General features: G+C 53.7%; 8 protein-coding genes across 8 annotated transcripts; 5 read left to right on the forward strand and 3 right to left on the reverse strand.

Annotated features, from left to right (window-relative positions):
• Positions 1-44: 44 nt before the first annotated feature.
• On the forward strand, positions 45-2,028 carry PFLUO_LOCUS3118 (uncharacterized protein; the record flags this gene model as incomplete). Its single annotated transcript, XM_073780330.1, has 5 exons — positions 45-51; positions 108-188; positions 241-389; positions 457-1,061; positions 1,167-2,028. 5 exons carry the CDS (start codon positions 45-47, stop codon positions 2,026-2,028), a joined length of 1,704 nt encoding a protein of 567 aa, XP_073637196.1.
• Positions 2,029-2,192: 164 nt separating this feature from the next.
• PFLUO_LOCUS3119 (CAAX prenyl protease) lies at positions 2,193-3,453 on the reverse strand (the record flags this gene model as incomplete). The annotated part of the gene is made up of 4 exons (XM_073780331.1): positions 2,193-2,750; positions 2,812-3,192; positions 3,274-3,314; positions 3,399-3,453. 4 exons carry the CDS (start codon positions 3,451-3,453, stop codon positions 2,193-2,195), a joined length of 1,035 nt encoding a protein of 344 aa, XP_073637197.1.
• A 1,196-nt stretch (positions 3,454-4,649) lies between these two features.
• Positions 4,650-6,826, forward strand: PFLUO_LOCUS3120 (uncharacterized protein; the record flags this gene model as incomplete). The annotated part of the gene is made up of 2 exons (XM_073780332.1): positions 4,650-6,728; positions 6,788-6,826. The coding sequence occupies 2 exons, from the start codon at positions 4,650-4,652 to the stop codon at positions 6,824-6,826; spliced, it is 2,118 nt and encodes a 705-aa protein (XP_073637198.1).
• A 1,037-nt stretch (positions 6,827-7,863) lies between these two features.
• PFLUO_LOCUS3121 (Lysophospholipid acyltransferase) lies at positions 7,864-9,686 on the reverse strand (the record flags this gene model as incomplete). The annotated part of the gene is made up of 4 exons (XM_073780335.1): positions 7,864-8,342; positions 8,395-9,513; positions 9,567-9,611; positions 9,665-9,686. 4 exons carry the CDS (start codon positions 9,684-9,686, stop codon positions 7,864-7,866), a joined length of 1,665 nt encoding a protein of 554 aa, XP_073637199.1.
• A 267-nt stretch (positions 9,687-9,953) lies between these two features.
• PFLUO_LOCUS3122 (vacuolar protein sorting-associated protein 45) lies at positions 9,954-11,843 on the forward strand (the record flags this gene model as incomplete). The annotated part of the gene is made up of 3 exons (XM_073780336.1): positions 9,954-10,067; positions 10,128-11,153; positions 11,205-11,843. The coding sequence occupies 3 exons, from the start codon at positions 9,954-9,956 to the stop codon at positions 11,841-11,843; spliced, it is 1,779 nt and encodes a 592-aa protein (XP_073637200.1).
• A 220-nt stretch (positions 11,844-12,063) lies between these two features.
• PFLUO_LOCUS3123 lies at positions 12,064-13,236 on the forward strand (the record flags this gene model as incomplete). The annotated part of the gene is made up of 2 exons (XM_073780337.1): positions 12,064-12,192; positions 12,280-13,236. 2 exons carry the CDS (start codon positions 12,064-12,066, stop codon positions 13,234-13,236), a joined length of 1,086 nt encoding a protein of 361 aa, XP_073637201.1.
• Positions 13,237-13,911: 675 nt separating this feature from the next.
• PFLUO_LOCUS3124 (uncharacterized protein) lies at positions 13,912-18,431 on the reverse strand (the record flags this gene model as incomplete). The annotated part of the gene is made up of 3 exons (XM_073780338.1): positions 13,912-17,184; positions 17,236-18,209; positions 18,266-18,431. The coding sequence occupies 3 exons, from the start codon at positions 18,429-18,431 to the stop codon at positions 13,912-13,914; spliced, it is 4,413 nt and encodes a 1,470-aa protein (XP_073637202.1).
• Positions 18,432-18,937: 506 nt separating this feature from the next.
• Positions 18,938-24,142, forward strand: PFLUO_LOCUS3125 (uncharacterized protein; the record flags this gene model as incomplete). Its single annotated transcript, XM_073780339.1, has 2 exons — positions 18,938-19,065; positions 19,120-24,142. 2 exons carry the CDS (start codon positions 18,938-18,940, stop codon positions 24,140-24,142), a joined length of 5,151 nt encoding a protein of 1,716 aa, XP_073637203.1.
• Between the last annotated feature and the right edge of the window lie 194 nt (positions 24,143-24,336).

Here is a 24,336-nt window from a genome sequence, read left to right on the forward strand (position 1 = left end):
TGCAGGACCAGCCGGCGCATCGCTGGCCTGCTTTCTTGGATCCCATGGTCGGTGACATGTACTAAACTCCAAACAATGGACTTTTCATTAATAAATCCGATCCATAGGACTGAAAGGAATCGTGATCAGTGCTGCATCCGGCACAGCCGATACACCGCGTGCCCATATCACCAACATGGCAGCATTAGGTGCGAACAGATCGACCGTCTGATTGAACATATGCTGATTTATGCTTCGTAGAGTGTTTGCGGGATATCGGACTTGAAGATGAACTTCTTAAGCTCTCCTCCAGTGGAGACCACCATATGATGCATACGCGATGGTGCCATAGTATGGCCGGAATGGAATATGCGCGGATCTATTCATGGGGGAATGATCCCAAGAGAAAGGTTCTCCATCTACCACACCGCACCACTTCCTCCTGAATCAAAAAGAACCTTCACTGATCAGTTCCAGGGAGACTACGAAACCGCCAGCCCCTGCTCCCCCATCGACCTCCCGCAAACCCTCCTCGAACCCATCCTCGTGCGCCACGCCATAAAGACGGGCTTCTCAGTCCGCTTCAACACATCTCTGATCTCCTTTGCTGTAGAGAATCCCCCAAACGGGCCCATCACAGCTACCGTGCACGACAACCTCACTAATATAGACTACAAAATCCACACGGACTACCTCTTCGGCGCAGACGGCGCCAGAAGCCAAGTCGTCAAGCAGCTCGATCTCCCCCTGACCAAAAAGCCCGGCCAGGGACTCGCAATCAACGTGCTCGTCAAAGCAGATCTGAGCCATTTGGTACAGTACCGCACGGGGAATCTGCACTGGGTCATGCAGCCCGACAAGGACCATCCGGACTTCGGATGGATGGCTATAGTGCGCATGGTCAAGCCGTGGACGGAGTGGATGTTTATCTTTTTCCCGGATCGGAAGTGCAATAATGCCCGGGACCTCAATCCGGGAAGACAAGAGTATCTTGCTCGAGTACGCGAGTTTATCGGTGATGAGACTCCGGCGGAGATCCTCGATGTGTCGAAGTGGGTGATCAATGAGGTTGTTGCGGAGAGGTATTCGGAGGGACGAAATGTGTTGGTTTTTACCTCTCCCTTTCTTGTTGGCTCGGTGGTTAATTGAGCCTTGCTCAGATTCTGTCTCGGCGATGCAGTTCACAGACACCCGCCTCTCAACGGCCTAGGCTCGAATACATGCATCCAAGACGCATTCAACCTCGCCTGGAAAATCGCATACGTGCACCGCGGTCTCGCACGCCCATCTCTGCTAGACAGTTTCTCAGAGGAGAGACAGCCAGTCGGACAATCCGTCATTGCGCGCGCGAACCAGGCGCTGCGAGATCATGTCCAGATATGGGAGGCGCTGGGGCTTCTTTCTGGAGATGTTTCGACTCGACGGGAGATATTGCGCGAGTTGGAGAGTGCGACGACGGAGGGAAGCCAGCGTCGGCGCAAACTGCGAGAAGGAATTATGCATACGGCGCATGAGTTCCATGGCCTGGGCGTTGAAATGAACCAGCATTATACAAGCGAGGCAATCTACACGGCTGATGAGACGCATTCCTACAAGATCGAGGGTCGTGCGACTGACGATAAAGTGTTATTTCATGAGCCTGGCACGTATCCGGGCTGTCGACTTCCGCATGTGTGGTTGAACAAGGCCGTTCCTGCTCAACCGATCTCGACGATCGATCTAGCCGGGCATGGTGCGTTTACATTGTTTACGGGGATTGGTGGTGCGCAGGATTGGCGAGATGCAGCAGCAAGGGTTTCAACGTCCTTGGGGGTTGAGATTGGAGTGCATTCGCTTGGATTCCGTCAGGACTGGGAGGATGTCTATTACCATTGGGAGTCAGTGCGGGGCGTGCAGGAGTCGGGAGCCGTCTTGGTGCGTCCGGATCGGGTTGTGGCATGGCGAGCTGAGAGAGTGTTGGAGGATGGGGAGGCGTGTGAGAGGAAATTGCGCAGTGTAATGGAGTCTATCCTGGGTCTTTCAGGGGTGAGGGAAGTCAAGGATATATAGAACCCAACAACCGGGTTATGTAGGTGATTCAATCCCATTTCCTGAATATAGAACCGATGATACATTAGGCAACCTATGTCCGAGATGATAATATACAACAACGCCAGCAGATGGACAGCCAAGACCAGGCACATGCCAAAGATATATATATCAGGGCCATCAGATCATGACGACGCAGTTTTTGCGCTCGTCGAAAAAGAGATCAGAGCATGATACGACTCCGTCAGCGGCCACAGACTGAGCCCGAAGGCCACAGCCCCCATCACCAGGAAGATGTAGTACGCAACAGTCCAACCAATGCCCAGGGTCCCGTCCGCCACGTACACCGAGCTGGAGGCACTACCGTCAGAATCCTCCTTGGCCTTTGCCAAGGGCGGACCAAGAGGCTCGCCGGCCTCCACACGTCCCCAAAACCGGGGCAGGCCGCACCAGTTGCAGAAGCTGTGGACGAGAATCACCGCCGGCAGAGACCCCGTTCGGAGATACAGGAACGTGGCATACCAGCCAAAAATAGTCGTGTAACCGAACTGGAACAGCGACCGCAGCACCGCGGCCAACACTGCGGTGTCTGGGTGCGTCAGCCAGAACTCGTAAAAGTGGTGTACATGTGCGATGCCAAAGTACAGCGGTGCCACGAAGACAATCCGGCCGGGGGACATCTCCGCCAGCAGATGCAGCGGAATGATGGCAGAGCGGAACATGATTTCCTCCGTCACAGGGCCCTGATCAATCATCAGTATCAAATCAGTAGCAAAGAGAGGGGCATTGATTGGGGGGCCTTACGGCCACATAATTCCGCCACCCAATCCAGCCGCCCAGGCTCTCAGACAACTTGTCTTTGCGAAACCAACTCCGCCATTCGCCCTCGACCACACCCCTCTCGAACAGGGGGCCCAGGAAGAGAATGGCAGTTAGCAAGACACAGCGGACAAGGTCACCCAGGTCGATGGGCCACCAGCCCAGGGTGCTGAGGGCGGCGCCGAACGAGGAATTGCCTTCCTCGACAATGATCCACAGCACGACGATCGAGCAAACGGTGCAAGACGCCGTGACGGCGCGAATGCGCGCGCGGATCACGGACGGCGCGTCTCTGCTCAGGCTGGGAGATGGTCGCGTGGCTGGAGAGAGATAGAAAGGGGCCACATAGACGCATGTGAGGAGGATCTTTTTTTTTTATAATTTTTTTTTAGAGTTAGAGAGTCAATATTGACAGCGCCCCGAAATCAATGATGTAGGTGGACATACCGAGACCAGCACCACGGAGTGCACCGACAGCGCGGGTTCATCTGCGAGGTTGGAGTTAGTCTGACCTGTCTGTCTGCCTGTCTGCCGGGCCTAGGTCTGCTACGCGTGTTGGGACATGGACATACCCATCTTGCCCGAGTACATGCCCCGGAGTCTTGCCAGGATGGAGACTGGCGCCATGGTGATTTGGGACTGGGGTGAGGTTTTAAGCTGGTTCAACCGTGTTGGAGACGGCCGGGTTTCTTTGTGGCGGGTGACCGTGAGTGACCGTACGGTATTGTGGCTACATAGTAGAGAGCGGTCATATTGGTAATCTCCCGTCACATTCACTTCCTATTGTTTCTTCCCTCGAGACATGATTATTGTCCTCGTCAGTACAGCATCATGTCCCCGGTCGTAGTCTACAATCTACTGCGAGTGTACCAAAATAGCTTGCCACCCAATTCGTCCGAACCGATGGACCGGGCTCGCGTGGATCCCCCGATGTGAGCCATCGTCTGCCGGGGGTCACCCCCTTGCTAAATCCTCAGCAAGCAGGGACCGTGGCCGAATTCTCCGACCTCATGAGCAATAGCGTGGCAATCACTGCAATAGAGGGCTGGGAAGGACATGAAGGAATCAATGGCGGCGCCAATCAGGATCATTCGCCAACTCAGCCCGCGGATCAGGAACAACTCAGTCGGGTGGGGCTGACAGGACAGGGACCGGGACAGGCACAGGGCAGGGGAAGATGACTTGCAAAGACCATGGGAATCATGTCTCTCGGAGGATAGGAGGATAGCGTGGATGACAGGTCTCGGTACCACCCACTCCATACCGTCCGGACCTCATTACAATCCAACCCCGACTCATCACTTCTCTCGCGGTGCAGCCAGATCGGCGCCATCAGCCATCAACGGCTGCATACCCCTGCGCCCGCCCCGACTCGATGTGATAGGCGCTGGAGGGCTGACGCTCACCGCCGCTGGGCAACAAAATTCCCGGCCCCCCCTTGGTTCGGCGCTTCCTCTTGTCTCATGTTGTGCTTCCCAGTCGTTCGTTCTTTTTCTTCCAGTCCTTCGTTACGCTCTTTAATGTCTGAAACGACCGTTTAATTCTTTTTTTGATTTGATTCTTTTTCATGAGTCCCCGACCTTTCTTGACGGACTATAGACCCTCGTTTCCACTATCGATATCCGATCTACTCGCCCAGCCACGGAGCATTCCTTACATCGTTCCGATCTAGGAAAAGATAAATATTATTCATTCGTCATTCGTTATTCTGCATTCTTTATTGATTGCCCCACGATTCTACGGCACCTTCTTTTATCACGCGCGCGTGTCCCTCGTTCCGCCGTTTTTTTTTCTCGAACATGCAATAATATCCCCTCGACAACATGCGTTCACGAGCCCAATCGTCCTCTCCGCCCCGACAGCGGAGGGCTTTACAAGAACGAACGTCCGCCCATACGAATGAGAGATCGCCCACCCGGTCATTGCGGATGGTGTGTGAGAAGGAGGATGCTGATGTGGATGTGGATGTGTATACGGCCACACCCTTCCCGACCAAACCGGAGCAGATTTTCCTGCCTGCCCCCGGTAAAGGACAGCAGGAATACCTGCCAGATACTCGGTTTATGCTGGGGCCCTCGACCGCTACTTGGTCGTCAACTTCCACCAGTTTTGGTGCTCGGAGCAGCATGCTGGAACACTCCACCAGCGAGACTTGGGATGTCTCATCCACTGTTGATACCGGCGACATGTGGGAAGATGATCCAAATCTCTCCTCCAGCAAGACCTCTTTACCGGAGGCGTCGTCGTCCAAAACCGTCGATAGCCTGATGGAAGAGGACTCCGGCTCCGAATATTCAGACGACGAGATGATCGTTCTGCCCACCGCTACGCCCACTATCAAACCGGTACTCTCAGAACCACCAACATCACCTCCATCCGGAGGGGGACGGGAGCAAACTGCCATTGGCAGCTCTAGTCCGAACGTGATGCCCATTGGAGTTCCATCAAGCCCGAACTTCATGACTCTCAACAATTCAAGCGCCCATTTTTCCTCCCGGGGCCGATCCTACTCGCTCTCGGATCCACGGGCAAACTCGCTTTCTTCACACAACTCGCACGGGACTGTGGTGAGACACCCCGGTGCAGCCCCGTGGATCTATACGGCCTCGCCGGAGCAATCGAGTTCGGGCTCGCAGTCTTTCCGATCAACTCCACCCTACCAGTCTGTCACATCCTTCCGCTCCTGGTCTAGACGTCCGTCTGGCAGTGGTGGTAGCCGATCTCGCTCTGGGACTTCGTCCTCGCGCAGTATGCGCTCGGTAGCTGATCTCGCTGCGGCAATTGAAAGCGGCATTCAAATCCAGTACCCTCGGATTCGTGCTGCATCGTCCAGTTCCCGGGCAGAAACATCCGTCTCCACAGACCACCACCGAGAGTTTACACCTGGCCGGGACTTCACTCCTGGTCCAGCCTCTGGCCGTTGGAATCCTCATCTGTCCCGAGTCTCTTCTGTTTTCTCCGCAGAGGATATCATGGCCCAAACACCACCGCCGGATGGACCATCAGACAACACAGATGAACCTGCCGCACCAGCAGCAGCATTGGTGAAAGCAGATTCCAGATCTACCGTGTGGCTGGTTCGGAACTCCCAAGAAGACCTGCGCCAGGACAGCCTGACAAGCCTCCGCACCCGCCCTGGCTTGCCCGCCAGTCTCTCCTCCAGCTCGAAGAGAAGCGACAGCAGCCGCAGCCTCAAGCGTCCCGGGACAGCCACCAACACCATCATGCACATCCTGCCCGCCTGGGCGAAGATCTACTACCGCGCCGATGCAGTGGGCCTCAATTCCGCTCTGAACATGTCCATGTGGGACGTCAGCCGACCAGGCTCCCGCCCCGGGACAGGCAACTCCAGTATCTTCGGTCTGGTGCCCTCCCCACTCAACATCCCTCGCCCCCGGTCTCCGGAAAGACCGCGTTCCCCCGAACGTGCCCGGATCTTCCAACGGCGCGTGGACAGCGATCCCCGCGACCCGCGCTCCCACTGGGTTCCCGGTCCAGAACCAAAAGATGTCGAGATCGTGGGCACGCCGCGCAACCGCCTGCGCCACAGCTGGTCTCCGCATCTGTATCAGGACCGACGTCTGATCCAGTATTCCGTCAGTGGATGGAAGGCCCCGTCAATAGACACAACCACGGAGCCGACGTGGAGCCGGCGCAATGTCCAAGTATACGCCTTTTGCGTCGGATTCCTCTTCCCGTTCTCCTGGATCATCGCGAGTTTCCTCCCACTGCCTAGACAGCCGACAATGCCAGGCGAGAAGAGTGATCCAGATACAGACGTTGAGTCTGCGCTTGAGACGCAGTTGATGAGTCTGCATCAGCGGCGGTATGAGAATGCGCGCTGGTGGAGGAATCTTAATCGGTGGATGGTGTCGCTGGGTGTAGTGATTTTCGTCGTTATTGTGAGTTACCTTTTCTTTCCGCTGAAACAAGGATGGGATTGCTAACAGGCTCTGTTTAGATTGCGCTCGCTATTATCGGTACTACCAACGGCTTTTGATGCCACGCCTTCCCTTTTCAACAACAGCTCTTTACTCACATGACTTGAATTCCTTTCGATTGCATTCTTTCTTACGACGGCACGGAGTCGCCGATCTGACTACCGGCCGACTATTCACATTACGCCAACTGTGCATGTTCTTTACTGTTTCAGGGGATCCTTCTCGGTCCCTCTTACGTCGTTTTCTTGCTTTTCTTTCGATTCCCCTTCCCCGAACACTTCAACGGGAATGCTTCATTCATCTTCACTTCACTGAACATCTTCGACACGACTGCACGAGAGCAACAACGACTATATGCATACATAATTATTCCCCTTTTACCTTTTTTACTTCTTCTTCTGGCCCCATCTCCCCCTTTTTTATGATGATGGTGGTACTGGCTTTTACTTATGGTTATACGATATGACCCCTGTAATGGATATGTGACCCGATTGCACTTGACTTGATTTGACTTGACTCGGTTTTTTGGTTGTCATGGTTTGATATACATTCCTCTTGTTTCTATTTCTTCTTCACCATGTACTACTTCATGTGACAATATTCCTCTGCAGTCAAATTCATTTTCTTCTAGACTCATCCTGCGTCTTGACTGGAGTAGTTGTTTACAAGAACTACTGTAGTAGGAAAGAAGTGAACAGCAATAGGTCTATCATTCTTAACAATATGGAAACAACAATCATTGCCTCGGGTTACGAAGCTGCTCACACCAACCACGGCTCCACAGTGTACTTACTCCCCACACAAGAAAGCTACAAAAAAGGGTATAGAGAGCCCAGCCACATGGACATGCATATGTCCCGCCGGCTCTCAATAGCTCCACCCCCCTTGCATACACCTCATCGTCCATCAGCTGCTCCAGGGATTTCATGCGTTCGGCTCTCTCATAGTCGCTGATACTGATCGGTTCATCGATTCTGGACTGGTCGTGCAGCCGTCCATTCGTCGACATTGTGCAATGGAGGGTTGAAAATTCCGCGGCACCAATACAGGATCTTAAGCCCCTTGAAGAGCTTCCCACCCCAGCCACGCTCCCCCACTAAAGCTTCCGCCCAATCTTCTGCTCCACAGCAACCTTCAACTCCTCACCGGAAGGAATAGGAACCGTACTTCCGCGTCTGCGGCGGGACTCAAATTCCGCCTTGACCTCCTGCACGGCCTCATCGAAGTCGCGCTCCGGATCATTAGGCAGGCCTAATGTCGGCGCGCGCACAGTCTCCTGGCTGACGGTACGCATGACGTGGGGCCGGTTGCGACGTTTCAGGATGGAAATCAGGTAGCCCTTTGCTGGAGAGAGGAAGAATGCGAGGGACAGGATGTTGACGACGATCCCGTAGAAATAGACGCGGCTCCAGACGGCGATGGACTGGCCAAAGCTCAAAAAGATGAATGGCATTACTGTAAACGCTAGGGTTACTTGCGTGGCGACCCAGCTGAGAATGTCATAGTAGCGCTTGTAGGGCGTGGGTTTTGTGCCGTCTGGTGTGAGAAAGAAGGGACGGATGTAGCGGCGGAAGTCTGTGTTTTCATTAGCTAGTGCCGCAGAGAATGGAGATATGAAAGAACTTACTCTTTGCAACGGTCTGAACGAATGAGCCCAGAACGAAGGTTAGGTAGTAGCCCGGGGAAAAACCGTGCCAGAGCGCACTGGTCGCGAAAGTGGCCAAGCTGGCCCGGAAGCCAGGCTTCTTGCCTTTCGGGGTGACTCGCAGATAAACATAGTTGCGCAGCCAGTGATTGGTGTTTTTGTTCCAATTGCCCAGATACGCATACGAGCTCTGGGCCGTCTCGAGGCTCCAGGGATCGATGTTCTCTAGGCGATTCCAAAACACCTTGCCGGTCTTCTGGTCGAAGCCGTTATATCCCATGCCAGAAAGGATACAGGCGCCCTCTGTCAAAGACCAGACGCCGTAATATTTCAGGCGTGTGCTAATTCCAAGCATGTACATGATCCACACACGGCGCACGAAGGCGTACGTCATGTACTCGTCCGAGAGCATAAACTCCTTGGTGTAGTAAGAGCTCAGCTGCAAGAACAAAAAGATCCAGCCCAGTCCAGCGGCCGCCTTCTTTGCGGCGGGCGTTCCACTGCGGGGAATCTTGCGCTTCTTCCGCGTTGGAGGCACTTTGGATGGGTCCGTGCCGGGGGGAATGTCGAAGAGCGTGGTGTCGATCCAGCGGCGGTAGTCATTATATTCAAACGCGGGACCAGCAAAAAGTGCTGGGAAGAAGAGCACATAGCCCGCGTAGTCGACGACGCCCGGGAACTCGAGGATGGCGGAATACTTCTGCGGGTCGGACAGCTGGTCCTGAGGCAGACGACCATCATGGACGTTCCAACAGAAGGCCGACAACTTCATGACGAGCACCATCTGTGCACCGGTAATGTCAATCACTTGCGGATCGTCGAGGATCTCGCGGTGAATATGGCTGATCGACATATGGCCCATCAAGAAGATGAACCCGATCCATGGCATAAGCGACCCGTCTAAGTAGTAAGCGATGGCGTATGTGCCTACTGCGCTGTACAGAAGAGTGCGCAGTCCATCCCACAGGTCAAATAGACCAATGATGTAGAAGAGCGACACGCCGATGATGAAGGTGTTTTTCTTCCACGGTTGGCCGTCAGGAATGCGTTTGAGCAGGCCGGCTAGCGGGTAGGATAGGAGGAACGAGGCGATCAGCTTCACTAGAGGCAAAGTCAGACTGCTGGAATTGTCCAGTACAGGAGACCCAACATACACTCATCGGTGGACGCGCCAGTGAGCCGGGCCGGGTAGTCAAACACTGTGCGGGGGGCGTCAGTTGGAGCTCAGTTGAGGGGTTGCAGAAAGACGAACGGGCGTCAATGTAGGGCAGCATGGTGAGAATGCCGTCGACCCAGAGGGCAGGCAGTCAGTTGTTAGAACATTCGACAGACCGAGGATGAGAGGGCGAGAAAACAAGGAAAGAGAGAAGAAGAGGGAGAGAGGAAGAACGATGTCATGTGTTGCTTCCGCCCAGGTGATCTGCACTCGACACTCCCCTTCGTCACATCACCTGCTCAACAACACGACAAACACTCCGTGACCGCTTCACCTCCATTTTATCCTTCCTCCATCTCGCCTGTCTGGCGCCCTCCCGCCCACCATGGACGTCGTCGCAGCCGTGTCCGGCTACATCTCCAAGATGGTGACGGCGGGCGAGTCGGCCACCCGGTCTTCGTCCACCAAGATGAAGATCCTGCTTCTCGATAGTGAGACAGTGGGAGATGCGCTCTGCTGGTGACCTGCCGGCGATGATAGCTAACGGTTTCCGACCCAGGTCCCCATTGTCTCGACCGCCATCACCCAGTCGGCACTCCTCAATCACGAAGTGTACCTCATTGACCGCCTCGACAACTCCGCGCGCGAGAAGATGCGACACCTGCGATGCCTGTGTTTCGTGCGGCCATCTCCGACATCCATCCAACTGCTGATCGACGAGATCCGAGAACCCAAATACGGCGAGTACTATATTTATCTGAGCAACATCATCCGCAAATCATCCCTGGAACGACTCGCCGAGGCCGACAGCCATGAGGTGGTGCACCTCGTCCAGGAACAATACGCCGACTTCATTGTCGTCAACTCGGACCTGTGTGCCTTGAATATGGGCTTTCCGTTACAGCGACTATGGAGCCATTCGCCAGATCTGTGGAACGCGGATGCCCTTCAGCGAGCCACTGAGGGGACGCTGGCCATGCTGCTTTCCCTAAAGAAGAACCCCCTGATCCGCTATGAGAAGAACAGTCTGCTGGCCCGTAAACTGGCGACGGAAGTTCGATACCACTTGACACAGGAGGAGCAGCTGTTTAATTTCCGGCGCACCGATACCCCTCCCATCTTGCTCGTTCTGGACCGGCGCGATGACCCGATTACCCCGTTGCTCACCCAGTGGACATATCAAGCGATGGTTCATGAGATGCTCGGCATTCACAATGGGAGGGTAGACCTGCATGATGTACCCGAGATTCGGCCAGAGCTCCAAGAGATCGTGCTCGCGCAGGACCAAGATCCATTCTTCAAGAAGAACATGTACCAGAACTTTGGTGACCTCGGCCAGAACATCAAGGAATATGTGGAGCAGTACCAGAACAAAACGCAGAGCACCATGAACATCGAGTCTATTAGCGACATGAAGCGCTTTGTGGAGGATTATCCCGAATTTCGCAAGCTCTCGGGCAACGTGAGCAAGCATGTTACCCTTGTGGGCGAGCTTAGTCGCCGAGTTGGTGAAGAAACCCTCCTTGACGTCAGCGAGCTAGAGCAGAGTCTGGCGTGCAATGAGAACCATTCCAACGATCTCAAGGTATGCTGATATAAGAACAAATTATCCAGTCTTGACTGACCTTCTCCCCAGTCATTGCAGCGGATCATCCAATTGCCCAACGTACCGGCAGATAATAAGCTGCGTTTAGTGGCTCTGTATGCCCTTCGCTACGAGAAACAACAGAACAACTCTCTGTTAGCTCTCCTGGATTTGCTGGTTAGCGCTGGCGGTGTCCCTTCCAACCACGTGAACATTATCTCGAAGCTGCTGGCGTATCACCACTCTCTGCAGGCCCCACCGGTTGCAGGCGGATTTTCTGATCTGTTCGAATCGACCTCATTCTTCTCTGGGGCGAGAGACCGCTTCAAGGGATTGAAAGGCGTTGAGAACGTCTACACTCAGCACTCCCCACGACTCGAGGTCACCCTTCAAAACTTAATCAAGGGTCGCCTGAAGGAGCTGCAGTACCCCTTCTTAGAGGGTAGCGGACACACGCGGGACAAACCACAGGACATCATCATCTTCATGGTCGGCGGCGTTACATATGAAGAGGCCAAGATGGTCGCGCAGGTCAACGCCAGTTCCCCGGGTATCCGTGTTGTGCTAGGGGGCACCACCATCCACAACAGTACGACCTTCCTGGAAGAAGTTAGCGATGCCGTCGGTAGTTGGCCGGAGCCTGAACCTACAACAGCCGCCGGACGGCTGCGACGGGAGGTTGGGCGGTAATTGATTGATTTGATGGAGTTGGGAGGCTTGCATAGTGAATAGTTAGTTAGCTTGTGTAACTATATCCTGGGTAAATTCAAGGATGGTCTTTCTGATGTTGTTGATCTTATACGTAGTTAAGTAGATTACCATAGGCCGAGGCATTCCGCATCGGGTGGAGAAGAATCTCCCACCTTCTTACATACCTTCTCTTCCCTTCACCTCTCATCCTCCGCCCACAATGGACCAGAACTCGCCCCCAAAACAGGGCGCCTCTTCCCCGATAGCATCGCGCGAGCCGCGACTTCATCTACCCTCGACGACCGACCCTCCGGGCCCGCTGAATCCACCCAAACCCCTCGTATGGCTGGTACGTACTGGCTTGCTCCCACCCTGCAATTCTCGCCTCGAACTCTCAATTCAAAGATAAATCTAACATCAAAATGACTTCTGCCAGGTCTTCGGAGCAACAGGCCACATGGGCCGCTCACTTGTCAAAACCGCGCTCTCGCACAACGACCTCGTCGCAGCCGTCGGCCGGACCTACGAGAACAGTCCTGAATGCATGAAGGAGCTAGAAGACGAGCATGTCAACTGCATGGGCCTTCTGTGCGATGTTCGGGCGAGAGACACCGTCCAGCGCGTCATCGAGCAGACCATCGCGCGGTTCGGGCGCATCGACGTGATAGCCAATTGCTCCGGGTACGGCGTGATCGGCGCCTGCGAGGACCAGGACGAGTTTGATATCCGGAACCAGTTCGAGACAAATTTCATGGGCACCCTGAACATGATCCAATTATCACTTCCACATTTCAGGGAACGCCGTGCAGGGCGTTACCTCGTTTTCAGCTCGACGAGCGGCGCGCTGGGCGTTCCTGGCTTGGGGCCCTATTGCGCGAGCAAGTATGCAGTGGAGGGACTCATGGAGTCCATGCTCTACGAAGTCGACAGCTTCAATATCAAGGGCACGCTCGTCGAGCCGGGACATATGCGGCGCGACGATATCGCCGATTTGGTGTCGCCGTCTGCCATGGCGGCCAATCCTTCCGAACACAATCTCTCCTCGCCATTACCGTTATACGGCCACTTCCTGGTCAAGCCACCCAGCGAGCCATACAACACACCTACATCGCCCGCTGCGCATGCGCGACGCATGCTCATGTGGCTGGGCGATAAGCAGCCTGCTAGCGCGGTCAAGGCTGCGCACCTGGTTTGGCAGCTGGGTCATTGCTCGTACCCGCCTCTGCGGCTGATTCTGGGAACTTATGCTGTGGAGAGTATAAGGGATCGTCTGAAGTGTATCATTGAGGAGATTGAGGACTGGAAGCATCTTAGCTTTCCTTTGGGGGAGACGCAGCCTGCTATGGGTGCGCGTGAGCAGTCGGCAAATTTGGGGGAAGGAAATGATGGTTGAGAGTACACACTACAAGGGTGACTGGGTGTTCTTCCCTGAGGCTCATGAGTTTCACCTACAAACCCGTCGGACCAAAGCGATATCCCAAACCCAGCCCAGACTATAGGACGACATCTTCATTCCGCCTCTGCAAGTCACAATTGCATATTACAGACAGACCCGCTGCATCACTGCAATGAGTCCCAAGTTATGCCCCGGCATCGCAGTCCAACATGCCCAAAGTCATGGCTACGCGGCTAACAACTATGAATGACCAATTTTCTCGCTGTTCGAGAAACAGATCGGATGACAGGCAGATGTGTAACAAAAGCAATGAAGCCACCTACGTATAAGTATACACGGAGATAGGCACGGGACAATGGTATTCCCTCTTCATGTTGTGAATGTGATTTCCAATTGATTCAAGTACTTTATTGATCTATCCAACACACTTGGTCATCTCCTTCGAAGATCTCTCGACAAATCAAAAGATGCAAAATACAAAAATAATACAGAAAGATAGCCCTCTTAGAGCATAGGCATTGTACAATCCTAACCTGTATGGAGAAAAGAACCAATATAACAGAACCACGAGATTAGACAGATGCCCTCGCAGACATGATGATGATGTGTGAGAATAAACACAGATATGGGAATAAAGGATCTATGCTATGAACAGCGATGCGGTATAAAATATCAATCCCAAGCATGAATCACACACGCCTCCTTCGCATGCCAGATCCGTCTGCGCCGGACAACATCCGCGCCGAATGTATCCTTGATTCCACCGCCGTCATAATGGTGGTAATCTGCGAGGTCTTTGTCCTTCCCGTCCTGCTCATCGGCCGAGCGAAGAAGACGCGCCTCTTCAACGCTGGCGCCGAACTCGTACTCCCCACGACTGAGCACTGCGACCCCCACGGTGGCTGTGGTGGACTCGCCGCTTTGCAGAACGGGGAGGGACTGCTGCAGCATACCCGTCCAAACGAGACGGCGGGTGAGGTCTAGGGCGACGTTGTTGGGTTGGTGGCGGAGGCTGGGCTGGAGGCGAAGAAGTGGGTGGATGGGGCGAGAAGAGCGGTTGCGGACCGTGACACTCAGAGTCAGCAGGTCGTCGGTCTTCGTGCGGAAGCGGAAGCGGCCGGTCTGCGTGACCGAGGCGTCGGAGTCGGATGAGGTTATAGAGAAAGAAAGTTCCACATCCTCGAGGCGCATGGCTTCGACCATGCGAGGATTCAATCGGATGTTGCGTAGATCGATGGTGCCTTCACGGCCGGTAGCGGGTTCCTTCCAGCCAGCGACGAGGCGCTTGAGGAGTTCTTCGCGGAACCAGAATGCCTCTCGGGAAGCGGCCTCGGCCTCGAAGGAAAGCTTGTTAGCGCTGACCACAAACTGTCGACGTGTGCCGGTGTTGACGACAGGAATAGCAGCGTGCGGGTTGTCCAAGTAAATGCGAGGCAGGACGAGGACGAACCGACACACTTGACCTGGCTGAAAATCGCCGCCGACAGAGTACTGGCCGTCAGAGTCCTTCATGGAAGCTATCACAACCGAAGGATCGGGGAAGGACTGCTCGCTGACTCGCAACCAGACGGACAGGGGGCTGGGCCAGGCGTTCCGAAGATCGAGGAGTACAACGCAGTGATCTGGGCCATAAGGCCCGTTACCGAGACGCGAAAGCACTTTCGAGAATGGGTCGTCGTCGACGGCAGCGATTGTCTTGCTTGGTGGGGAGGCAGATCCAGACTCGGGGTTGGCATGAAGATGGTTTCGCCAGGCGAAATCACCGTTGAAGGGTAGTATATCGCAACGTGCGACTTCCACACTCGCATTCACAGTCACAGTCAGTGGAACGAATAGCTGCCGCGTGTAAAACACATCCGGAGTGTTTCCCTCGCCTGCGCCAACGCACGAATAGTCGATCTGAACAGTCGTGTCTTGCAGGCCTGGTTTCCCCAGGACATCGACAGTAAAAGTGGCTTTTTGGCCTGGAGGGATGGAGTGGTCGTCGGACGATGAATCCCCACGACGCCACTGAAGGGCTGGCCTGTTTGCCAGCTTCAACTCCAGCTCGTATATCTCTACCGGCAACAGATCTTTGTTGCTGAGAGCGGACTGCAGCTGTCGTGTGGTGGAATCCTGGAAAGTAAACAATATGAAGTCAAGAGGGCAGGATGATGTGTTTTGCAAAGTGATGGTGAAGGACCTGACCTCTCCTTCCAGAACCATCATCGCCGATTGCGATAGCGACAATGACTCAATCACAAGCGACGGCTGCTTCCCAATGACCTTGACCTGGCAGGTTGTCGCTTCGGGACCCTTCTTGCTGGATACCTTGCCGTCCTTTGATGTCGTCGAACTCCACGAGAGTGGGCGCTCGGTCAATGGTTTTTTCGATTCCAAACCGATGCGCTTAAATTTGACCTCAGGCTCGGGCTTCCAAATAGTTTTGAAGATAGGAAATTTTCTGGCCCGACAGTGCCGTACCTTGACCGTGCATCCTGTGATGTTGAGGTCACCCTTCTCGTGCGCGATACCAAGGACATTGATCTCTTGCAGAGAAAGAGGAGGAAGAACGATGTGTTCGGCCACAGCATCAAAAGACACGCCCTCACTCTCAAGGCGCATATGCTCGATCTCAACCTCAAAATCGTAGGGGTTCTGGAGAGTCACCCGGAATGATGCGTGTTCACCCGCCACAGTAAGCATCTCGATCGCCTTGCTGCTGGGCTTCGCAAACGGGTTGTATAAGAAAGGATCTTTCTTAACCTTTTCGGAATCCGTCGTGGCCGCATCCAATTGTGTCCTGGACCGCCGGACAGGCCGCTTGTTATCCGAAAGGGCCAGTAATTGTACATCGCGAACAAGGAAATCATCCCAGTATTCAGCCACCACGTCGGAGGCACCAAGCCTGCTCGCAGCCGCTACCGTGCGCTTGATGTTGTTTGAAAGACGAATTTGGTCGTCGACTGGGAGATAAGGCGGTGCTTGATAAGATTCACCAAGCATGAGTTGACCTCGGACTGTTTGAAGGAGCTCGACAGTGAAACGAAGAACACCATTGAAGTCAGGAAGTGCTTCACAACAGTTGATGCATGCTTTGAGCACATCGATCTTCAAGTTCAAATCGCCATATCGATCCAACACGACATGCCGAAATGATCGTTCAGCAATAGCATCAATTGAGTCGTATTCTGGACAGCCAGAGGATCCGTCGGCGTTGTAAGATTGACTCTCTCTCTTCTTCCACTCGTAAAACGCCGAGGGTTGAACTCCATATATCTCGCCTACCGAAGCAAGGAGAAGACGCACGCTTGTCTCCATGTTTCCGGGCCCAACATCCAGAGCATTGACATCGAATGCGGTGTCGCTTAGAGACGCTAGCCCAGCAGCAGGATGAATGCCGGCCTCCGCAGCTCCAATTTTCCTTGCCTGAACAAGACTTGGTACCATCAGCGCGAGAAGTTCGCGCAAGATGAAAGCCTTTTTCCTTGGCAGACCAAGAGTATTCAAAACGGAGATGACTCCGACTATAATGGGCACGGCATCAGTCGCAGGTAGGTCGGAGCCAGGAGAGAGCGGCAGAGCTCGGAACAAGAAATTGGCAATATCGGATTTTCGAGGCACAGTCGTCCCGCGAGGGAGTTCTGGCTGGTGCAATGGCGTCAAAAGATCGTTCATCACAATATGCTTCAAGGCATTGTCGTCAAGAACTCCATCACGAATGCGGCACGCCACCAATAGCCTTGCTAAGCGGATGACTGTCTCGGAGAACACGAGCTGCGGTAGAGGCTCCTCTGTAATATTGGCAGCACGGTTGTAAAGATGCAAGATGGTGTTTGCGAGGTCTGGGAGCAGGTTGGCTAGGTTTTGAAGAGACACGGCACGGTTACCAGCCCCGGCAGGTGGATTAGAATCTCGACGCGATTTGGAAGATTTCTCGGCCGTTGGATAGAGGATAGATGGAATCTGAATTCGGTCAGTAAGTTGTTATATCATCATCAAGCCAAGACAATGTACCTGAAAGTCCATCCCGGCCCAGCCGAACATCAACAAAGTAAGAAGGATCGTCTCAAGAGCTTTGCCATGCCACACATAATCGCTGCTTGCCCTAGCGTTGTTTGCCGCTTCAACCAGCTCCTTCAGGGCATCTGGCCATCTTCCTGCCAGCAGGAAAAGAGACCCAACGACAACACCAGCACGGCCCTTGATGCGGTTCTTGGTTCTGTCGGTTGCACTTACGCCGCTGACCGACATGCGGTCCCGGCTGTGCTCCTTGGGCGAATGCACAGATGGGGTTCTGCTAATAGAATTCGTACGACTAGAGAGATTAATGGATCGATGAATTTCGTCAAACGTTATGGGCGTCTCATGATCACTGGGGGCCGGAGAACTGGCATTGGAACTCAGCGGAGTCTCGGGTGCAGCACTTGGATCGGTGGGCATTGGCGCAGGTGAAGTCATCCGATGAAGCAGCCGGTCCACTGCTCGCGGCCGTTGCTCTGGATTCCGGTGTGGACCCCAGGAAGAAGATTTAGGAGACTCAATGGAGGGGATATTCTGGATCGTCTTCGCAAATTCATCCAGCTCAGAGAGCAAGACTGAGGTAATATCACAAAGCACCGTCTTCATTGTGGTGGCTTTGGATGCCTGTGGTCGCGGGACCCAGAGGACATTATCGGGCCCGTTTGTGAGCTTCTCCACGTCTTCATGATCGAACACCAGTAGTTGGTGGACTAACGCGCGCGGATTCCTCTCCTTGACAACATCTAGCGCTTCTAGCAGTGAACTTAGGCCGTCGGGCGTCGGATGCACGTCTTTCTTTTCCCCGGTCGAACTTGGAGCGAGCTCAGCTCCATCCGCTATTGTGAGGATCACCAATGGTTCTCGAAAAAGTTCAAACGGAAAGAGTTCGAGGTGCGAAGTCGGAGGAACCGAGTACGAAAGGTCGTAAAGGATCAGTCCAGTAGGAAATGCGAGCGGCGAGAACATGTCTGAATAAGGAAGATGTTAGTATCGGACACACCCTGCGACTGCGATTGTTGCGTACTTCGATTTGGCCGTGCATCTGGGCTAATGTCCCCCAATCGGACCACATTTTCGGCCTGGAGTCTGGCGGCGAAGCTCAGGAAGCGCGAGCGCTTGATTCTCCCTATCGGAAGGAGGAGTGCCCTGAGACGCACCGGCGCAACCGGGGACAGGGGGTCAACACCCATCCTGTCGAGTACACGAGATCGGACCGGCGATTGGCGAGATGCTCAAGCCCGCACCCACAAGAAGTCGGCAGGCTTGCAGGTGTCATACGTCGAGAGAGGTCGGCATAGAAGATAATTGCAGCAGACAGCAAACCGCACCAAGAGACCGTGAGGCAGAAACACACATACACTTCGACCCTCCTGAGTTGGAGATGGAAACAAATACCTTACATAAGCGCATCAATCATCCCGGGCGGGGAGCTGTCACGGGACCCTCTGACATAAGCTGCGATAAGATAGCTAAGTTTAGGCCATCTCCAGGTTCGCCATCGTTCACTTCTTCTTCCTCAGTCAGTCATTCATTCATTTGTGCATCGATTTTTTGTTATCTCAGCCGGCCGGGTTTGGACAGCATTTTTAAATTCCTCTCTCTGCCGTCCGTTACGCGACATAGACCATCGAGATCTACATCCATGCGCGGTTTCCAACAATAGACGAGTGGGTTGGTGCCAATACAGCGAGACAACATGGCGATGAACGTGGACTTTAACGCGCTCAAAGCGCGGACGATGGGCTCGGGTGCCGATGAAGAAGCAGTGACAGTCGATACCCGAGGCCTCATCTCCAAGGTCCTGGCTCGCTATTCAGGGAAATGGTAAGCTTAACACATGCGAGCGATTGGAAGAATGATGCTAACTATCCCGGACAGGACCGTTCTGCGCGAGATGATCCAGAATGCCGCCGATGCCAACGCCACCAAGGTGACGATTAAGTTCGAGACCCTCCCATCTACCACGGTGCCTTCGCCATCGTCAACCGACCCGACGGCCCTCCTTAAGCACACAATAGCCAACCACACCCTTCGCCGCCTTTTAGTATCCAATAATGGTCTCCCATTCAGTGAAAAGGACTGGGCAAGATTGAAGCGCATCGCAGACGGAAACCCCGATGAGACAAAGATCGGCGCGTTCGGCGTTGGTTTTTACAGTGTCTTTGATGACTGTGAAGAGCCATTTGTATCGTCTGGAAAGCAGGCCATGGCCTTCTACTGGAAAGGAAATGCGTTGTTTACCCGTCGGCTGGACTTGGGCGAAGCTGCCAGCCAGGACACCACCTTTGTCTTGGACTATCGCAATGATTCCTCTCCCGTTCCATCATTGATGCAGCTGTGCCAATTCTTGTCGAGCAGTCTTACCTTTGTCAGTCTTCAAGAGATCGAGCTATGGCTGGATGATTGGAATCTTTTGCGATTATCGAAAAAGACGGCACCCAGTGTCAATGTCGCCATCCCCAGAGATATCGAAACGAAGACCGCTGAAGGCATGATGAAGATTGCTGGAATCACCCGTGAGATTGCGCAAGTCGATGCTTCCTGGATGCGAATTGTTGAGTGGAACCCCCACGCGAGTGTATTCCGACTTGAGAACATCCGCGACACGACAAGCTCTCTGCGTAGCTTTTTCTCGAAATTTGCGAATCAGGGTGGATCGGAGAAATCATCACAGGTCGAGAAACCAGAACGACAGGAGGACACGGGAAATATGTCCTCGATGATGACGGCGTCAGTATTTCTGCATATCAACACTGCCTCCATTCAACCCTCCATCAGCAATTCGCTGAGCAAGGAGCTGGAAAGAGCCACGCGCAAGCCCCCACCGAAGAGAGCAACTATTGCTATCTTGACTCCTTCTTATGATGCCAACATCGCGACGGATGCATTATCGTCCCAGTCCGAGATTCTCACCTCGATCCTGCCTTCAAAGGCCGGAAAGGTCTTTATTGGCTTTCCTACTCAACAGACCACCGGACTGAACGCCCATGTCTCCGCACCCTCCGTTATCCCAACCGTCGAGCGCGAGAGTATCGATCTCAACACACGATATATCAGCAAGTGGAACCTGGAAATGTTGCGTGCAGTGGGTATTGTCTGCCGCATTGCTTGGTCGGCAGAAATGGCCACAATCAAGTCCAAGCTGTCTTCTAAGTCAAATATCCGGAAGGACGATATTGTTGATGTACTTCCCGAAGCGATCCATACTGCCAATCAGTTCGCATTCAGAGAATCTACCCCATCCTCTACACTAGGACAGACAATTGAGGATGCATTCTGGATGTGCAACAAAAACGCATCTATCGAGGTTCTCTCCACATGTGGTGTGATTCCCAGCCATCAAACACGACTAGCGCCCAAAGATCTCAGCTTCATGGACTCCATCCCAGCCTTGCCAGACGAGTTTGTGCTCAAGGCGAAGGATTTTGTCAAGCGACTGACAGACTTTGGATTGGTCACGGAAATAACGGTGTCTGATATCAAGCGTGAACTCGAATCTAGTACTCTCCGTTCAAACCAAGTCGTTGAATTCTTGTCGTGGCTGGGCCGTAAGACTGTCACGGGACAGCTTGATGAGATGTCTGTCCAGAGTCTGTTACGTGTTGCGGTAGCGAACGAGGAAGACAAAGGAGGTCACCCTACAAGATTGGTGATATTCGCAGACATTACCAGCTTCTTGAACCCACAGCGCATTCCAGCAGACTTGCCCATGCCTTCGAGCGTCGTACCTTTCCATTTTACAAAGTCGATTAACAAACAAGAGCTCGAGGCACTAGGTTGGACCGAACTACGTATTGTTCCTTGGCTTCGCTGGCTGATCAACAATGCTGGAAACCGCAACATCCTTTCAGCTGATCAAGATATCACTCAAACGGCATCTTTTGCTGGACAAGTTCTGCCCGTGTTGTCACGGCAGTGGGACAGTCTGAGCCAGTCTTCGAAGCAGACGGTTGTCAATATACTTCAAGAGACCGTTATACCGACCAAGCTGGGAATGAAGCAGCCGCAGCAGACATACTTTGCTTCTGTGCGCCTTTTCGATGATCTGCCTGTCGTGCATGGTCTGAATAGTGTTAAGGAGAAGTTCTTGGTAGCCCTTGGGGTTCGCAAAACCGTAGAACTTGGCGTGATCTTTGATCGTCTCATCAACACGCCCACTTCCAACGATGTCAAGGGACCACCATCACGGAAATGGAGCCACGTTGATCTCATACGATACCTCACCTCAGTCAGCGACGACATTCCTGCCAATGATATTCACCGACTGAAGAATACAAGTATTTGCACCGCCGAGAACCAAGATACCCGATACAAAATCTGTGAGCTTTATGAGCCGAAAGACTCTCTTCGGAGCCTCGGGCTGCCTGTGATTGAATGGCCTGGTATCTACACGAGTGGCAGCAAAGAAGGCCAATTTCTGAAGATGATGGGCCTGAAGAGCTACCCGTCAGGGTCCGAACTCGTACATCTCATGACAACAGATCATGCCGAGAAGGATGGTCGTCATGGCAAAGCCCTCTCATATTTCATCAACGAGTATTACACAAACGGCTATGCTTCGTTTGATGCCAGTGCATCCACCATCCCTTTCGTGCCTATTGAGGGGAAGCAGAACCTTAGCATTCCACGAAAATGCTTCACGGACGAAGGCGCTGCGTTGTTTGGCTTTGATATCCTCCGGAAACACCTGCACCCGCACGCCTCCAAGCTGGGCGTCAAAGCCCATCCCCCTATGGCAGACTGCCTCCAGGTTCTCATCCGGCATCCTCCCACCACCCAAAAAGATGCCCGCGTGATGTTCAAATACCTAGCGAGCCGGGCTACAGATCTCAGTCCCGCTGATACGGAGCGTGTCAGCAATGCAGCGATTATCCCAATACCCACGAATCAACGGTCAGAGAAAGGTTCTCGAACTCGCCTCGTGACTCCAAGACTCTGTTATCTTGGAGATGGAGAGGACTACAAAGGCATCTTTGACTTTGTGGACTTTGGTCAAGAAGCCAATCTTTTCCTGATGGCTGTCGGCTCGAAACAGGAACCTACCAAGACCGAGATTGCAAGGATGCTGGTGAAAGAACCAGCTCGCATCTCTGCGGCGTTCCAGAGTTCAGAGAAGTATCTTATGCTTTTGAGGACACTTGCAGAGCATATGTCAGTTCTCAAGAAGGACAGGGAGTTGTTCGGCGAGATGAAGAGAGCGGCCTTCCTTATGGCTAGCCGAGATATCCCTCCTCAAAAGCAGGGTGGCAAAGAAAAGTCGGCTGATCCGGAGCTTCTGGAAGACGATTTGGATATCAGGGAATGGACCTTGACTGCCGCCAAGGACATTGTCGTGGTGGATGACTTCCAGAGCTTCAATCTCTTCAAAGAGCATATCCCTGCTGCGCCGCAGGAGGAAATCCTGGAGAACTTCTATACTGCTCTTGGAGCTGTCCCGCTAAGCAGCCTTGTGGAAGAACAGGCCCGCTTTGGTGGCGTGGCCGCTGATCAGACCCAAGGAGTCAAACTAAAGAAGGTGATCCTTGAACGGACTCGGCTCTTCCTCCATGACCAGCCCTCGGATGCAATCAACTCCAAGGCCCGGTCTTTGGAGGATTGGTTCAGCGTGCAGGTGGTGAACTCGATCACCTTGACGCGTTCTCTCAAGGGCCGACGCGTGTCCCACACCCAAAAACGGAACGCCATTGTCGCCCGGTTGTCCACGAACATGGGCCTGTGCATCTGTCCCGGGAAACTTGACCTGTATGAGATCAGCCAGTCGCTCGTCCATTTGCTTTTGAGGCGCCCAAAGCTCCACTCAACTTTAACTTTGGAAATGCTCCTGAAGACGGATCTTCTGGAGTTACGAGCTCGTGGTTACAATGTGGAACGCATTCTCAGGCAGAAGGCCCATGAAGCACGGATCGCTGAGGATAAGCGGCAGAAACAGCTGGAAGAGGAGCGGCGTGTTCTTCAAGAGAAGGAGGCCGCATGGGAAGCGGCTCATGCTCAGCGTGCCGAAGCCGACCAGCCCGAGGAGCAGAGACAGAATTCGATGCCGGGATTATTCCCCGAATCACCTGGCAACAACAAGACTGCGCCGGTCGAGGCGCATGCGGTGCCGCCATCCCCCATTCCCGATCGACCTAGCGGCAGCTTGTTTGCCAACCTCACGAAGCGGTTTGGTTTGGACAGATCCAATTCCGAACAATCGCGCTCTCTGCTCCCTGAAACCTCGACGCCTCCGCCGCCGCCCTACTCGACGACCGAACCCCAGAACCCCCAGAGCACGCGCCCGGAACAGCCTGTGAATGTCAGTTCTCCGCATCAACTTAACAATCAGCTGCTGTCAGCTGTCCAGGCCTGTCGGCCTCACGGTTCGTCCGACGTTTACTCGCGACCGGAAACCAACCAAATCACCGAAAGCAAGTCGTACTGTGACGAGCGACCGAGCCACGACCTGGAGTTCGTTGCCACCCTCCCGAGCGGCGTGAACGTGCTGTTCGTGAAAACCGTCCCCGAGCGATCTGCTTTCCTCGCTCAAAACCGTGCGGGCATCAACTTGTTTGCATCGGTGGTTCTCGACTGCGCGTCTATCTTCTCGATGCGCGCCGACACCCTGAGCATCTTCTACGATCCCGGTGGCAAGACCATCGCGTTCAACCGGTCGGGCAGTGTGTTTTGCAACTACTTCTACTTCCAACAGTTACATGAGCAAGCCCTGCTCCAGAGCCCGAGCCCAGACCGCACCGACGCCATTGTGTACTGGTGGGTGATCCTGTGTCATGAGCTGGCTCACAACCTGGTCGAAGATCACAGCTCGGCGCATAGCTACTACACCGAGGGCTTTGTGGCCCAGTATTTCCCCAAGGTAGCGGTCAAGCTGGCTGCGCTGCAGACTCCGCCATCTTCGTTGCTATAGATACCCATATTTTCTGTTATGTTGTAGATAGTGAGAGTGTTAGACAATACATAATGGCTTTCCATGTTCGCCACTTTGTTCCGTCGGTACCCGCTTTTTTCCCGCCGCAACAAGCAGCTTAACTTTTTTTTTGTCTCTCGAGTTACCCGCCTTATTCCTTCACTTATCCGCGCCACAATGAGCCAATGCAACAT

This window comes from Penicillium psychrofluorescens (genome assembly GCF_964197705.1).
Source record: "Penicillium psychrofluorescens genome assembly, chromosome: 2".
Taxonomy (NCBI): Eukaryota; Fungi; Ascomycota; class Eurotiomycetes; order Eurotiales; family Aspergillaceae; genus Penicillium; species Penicillium psychrofluorescens.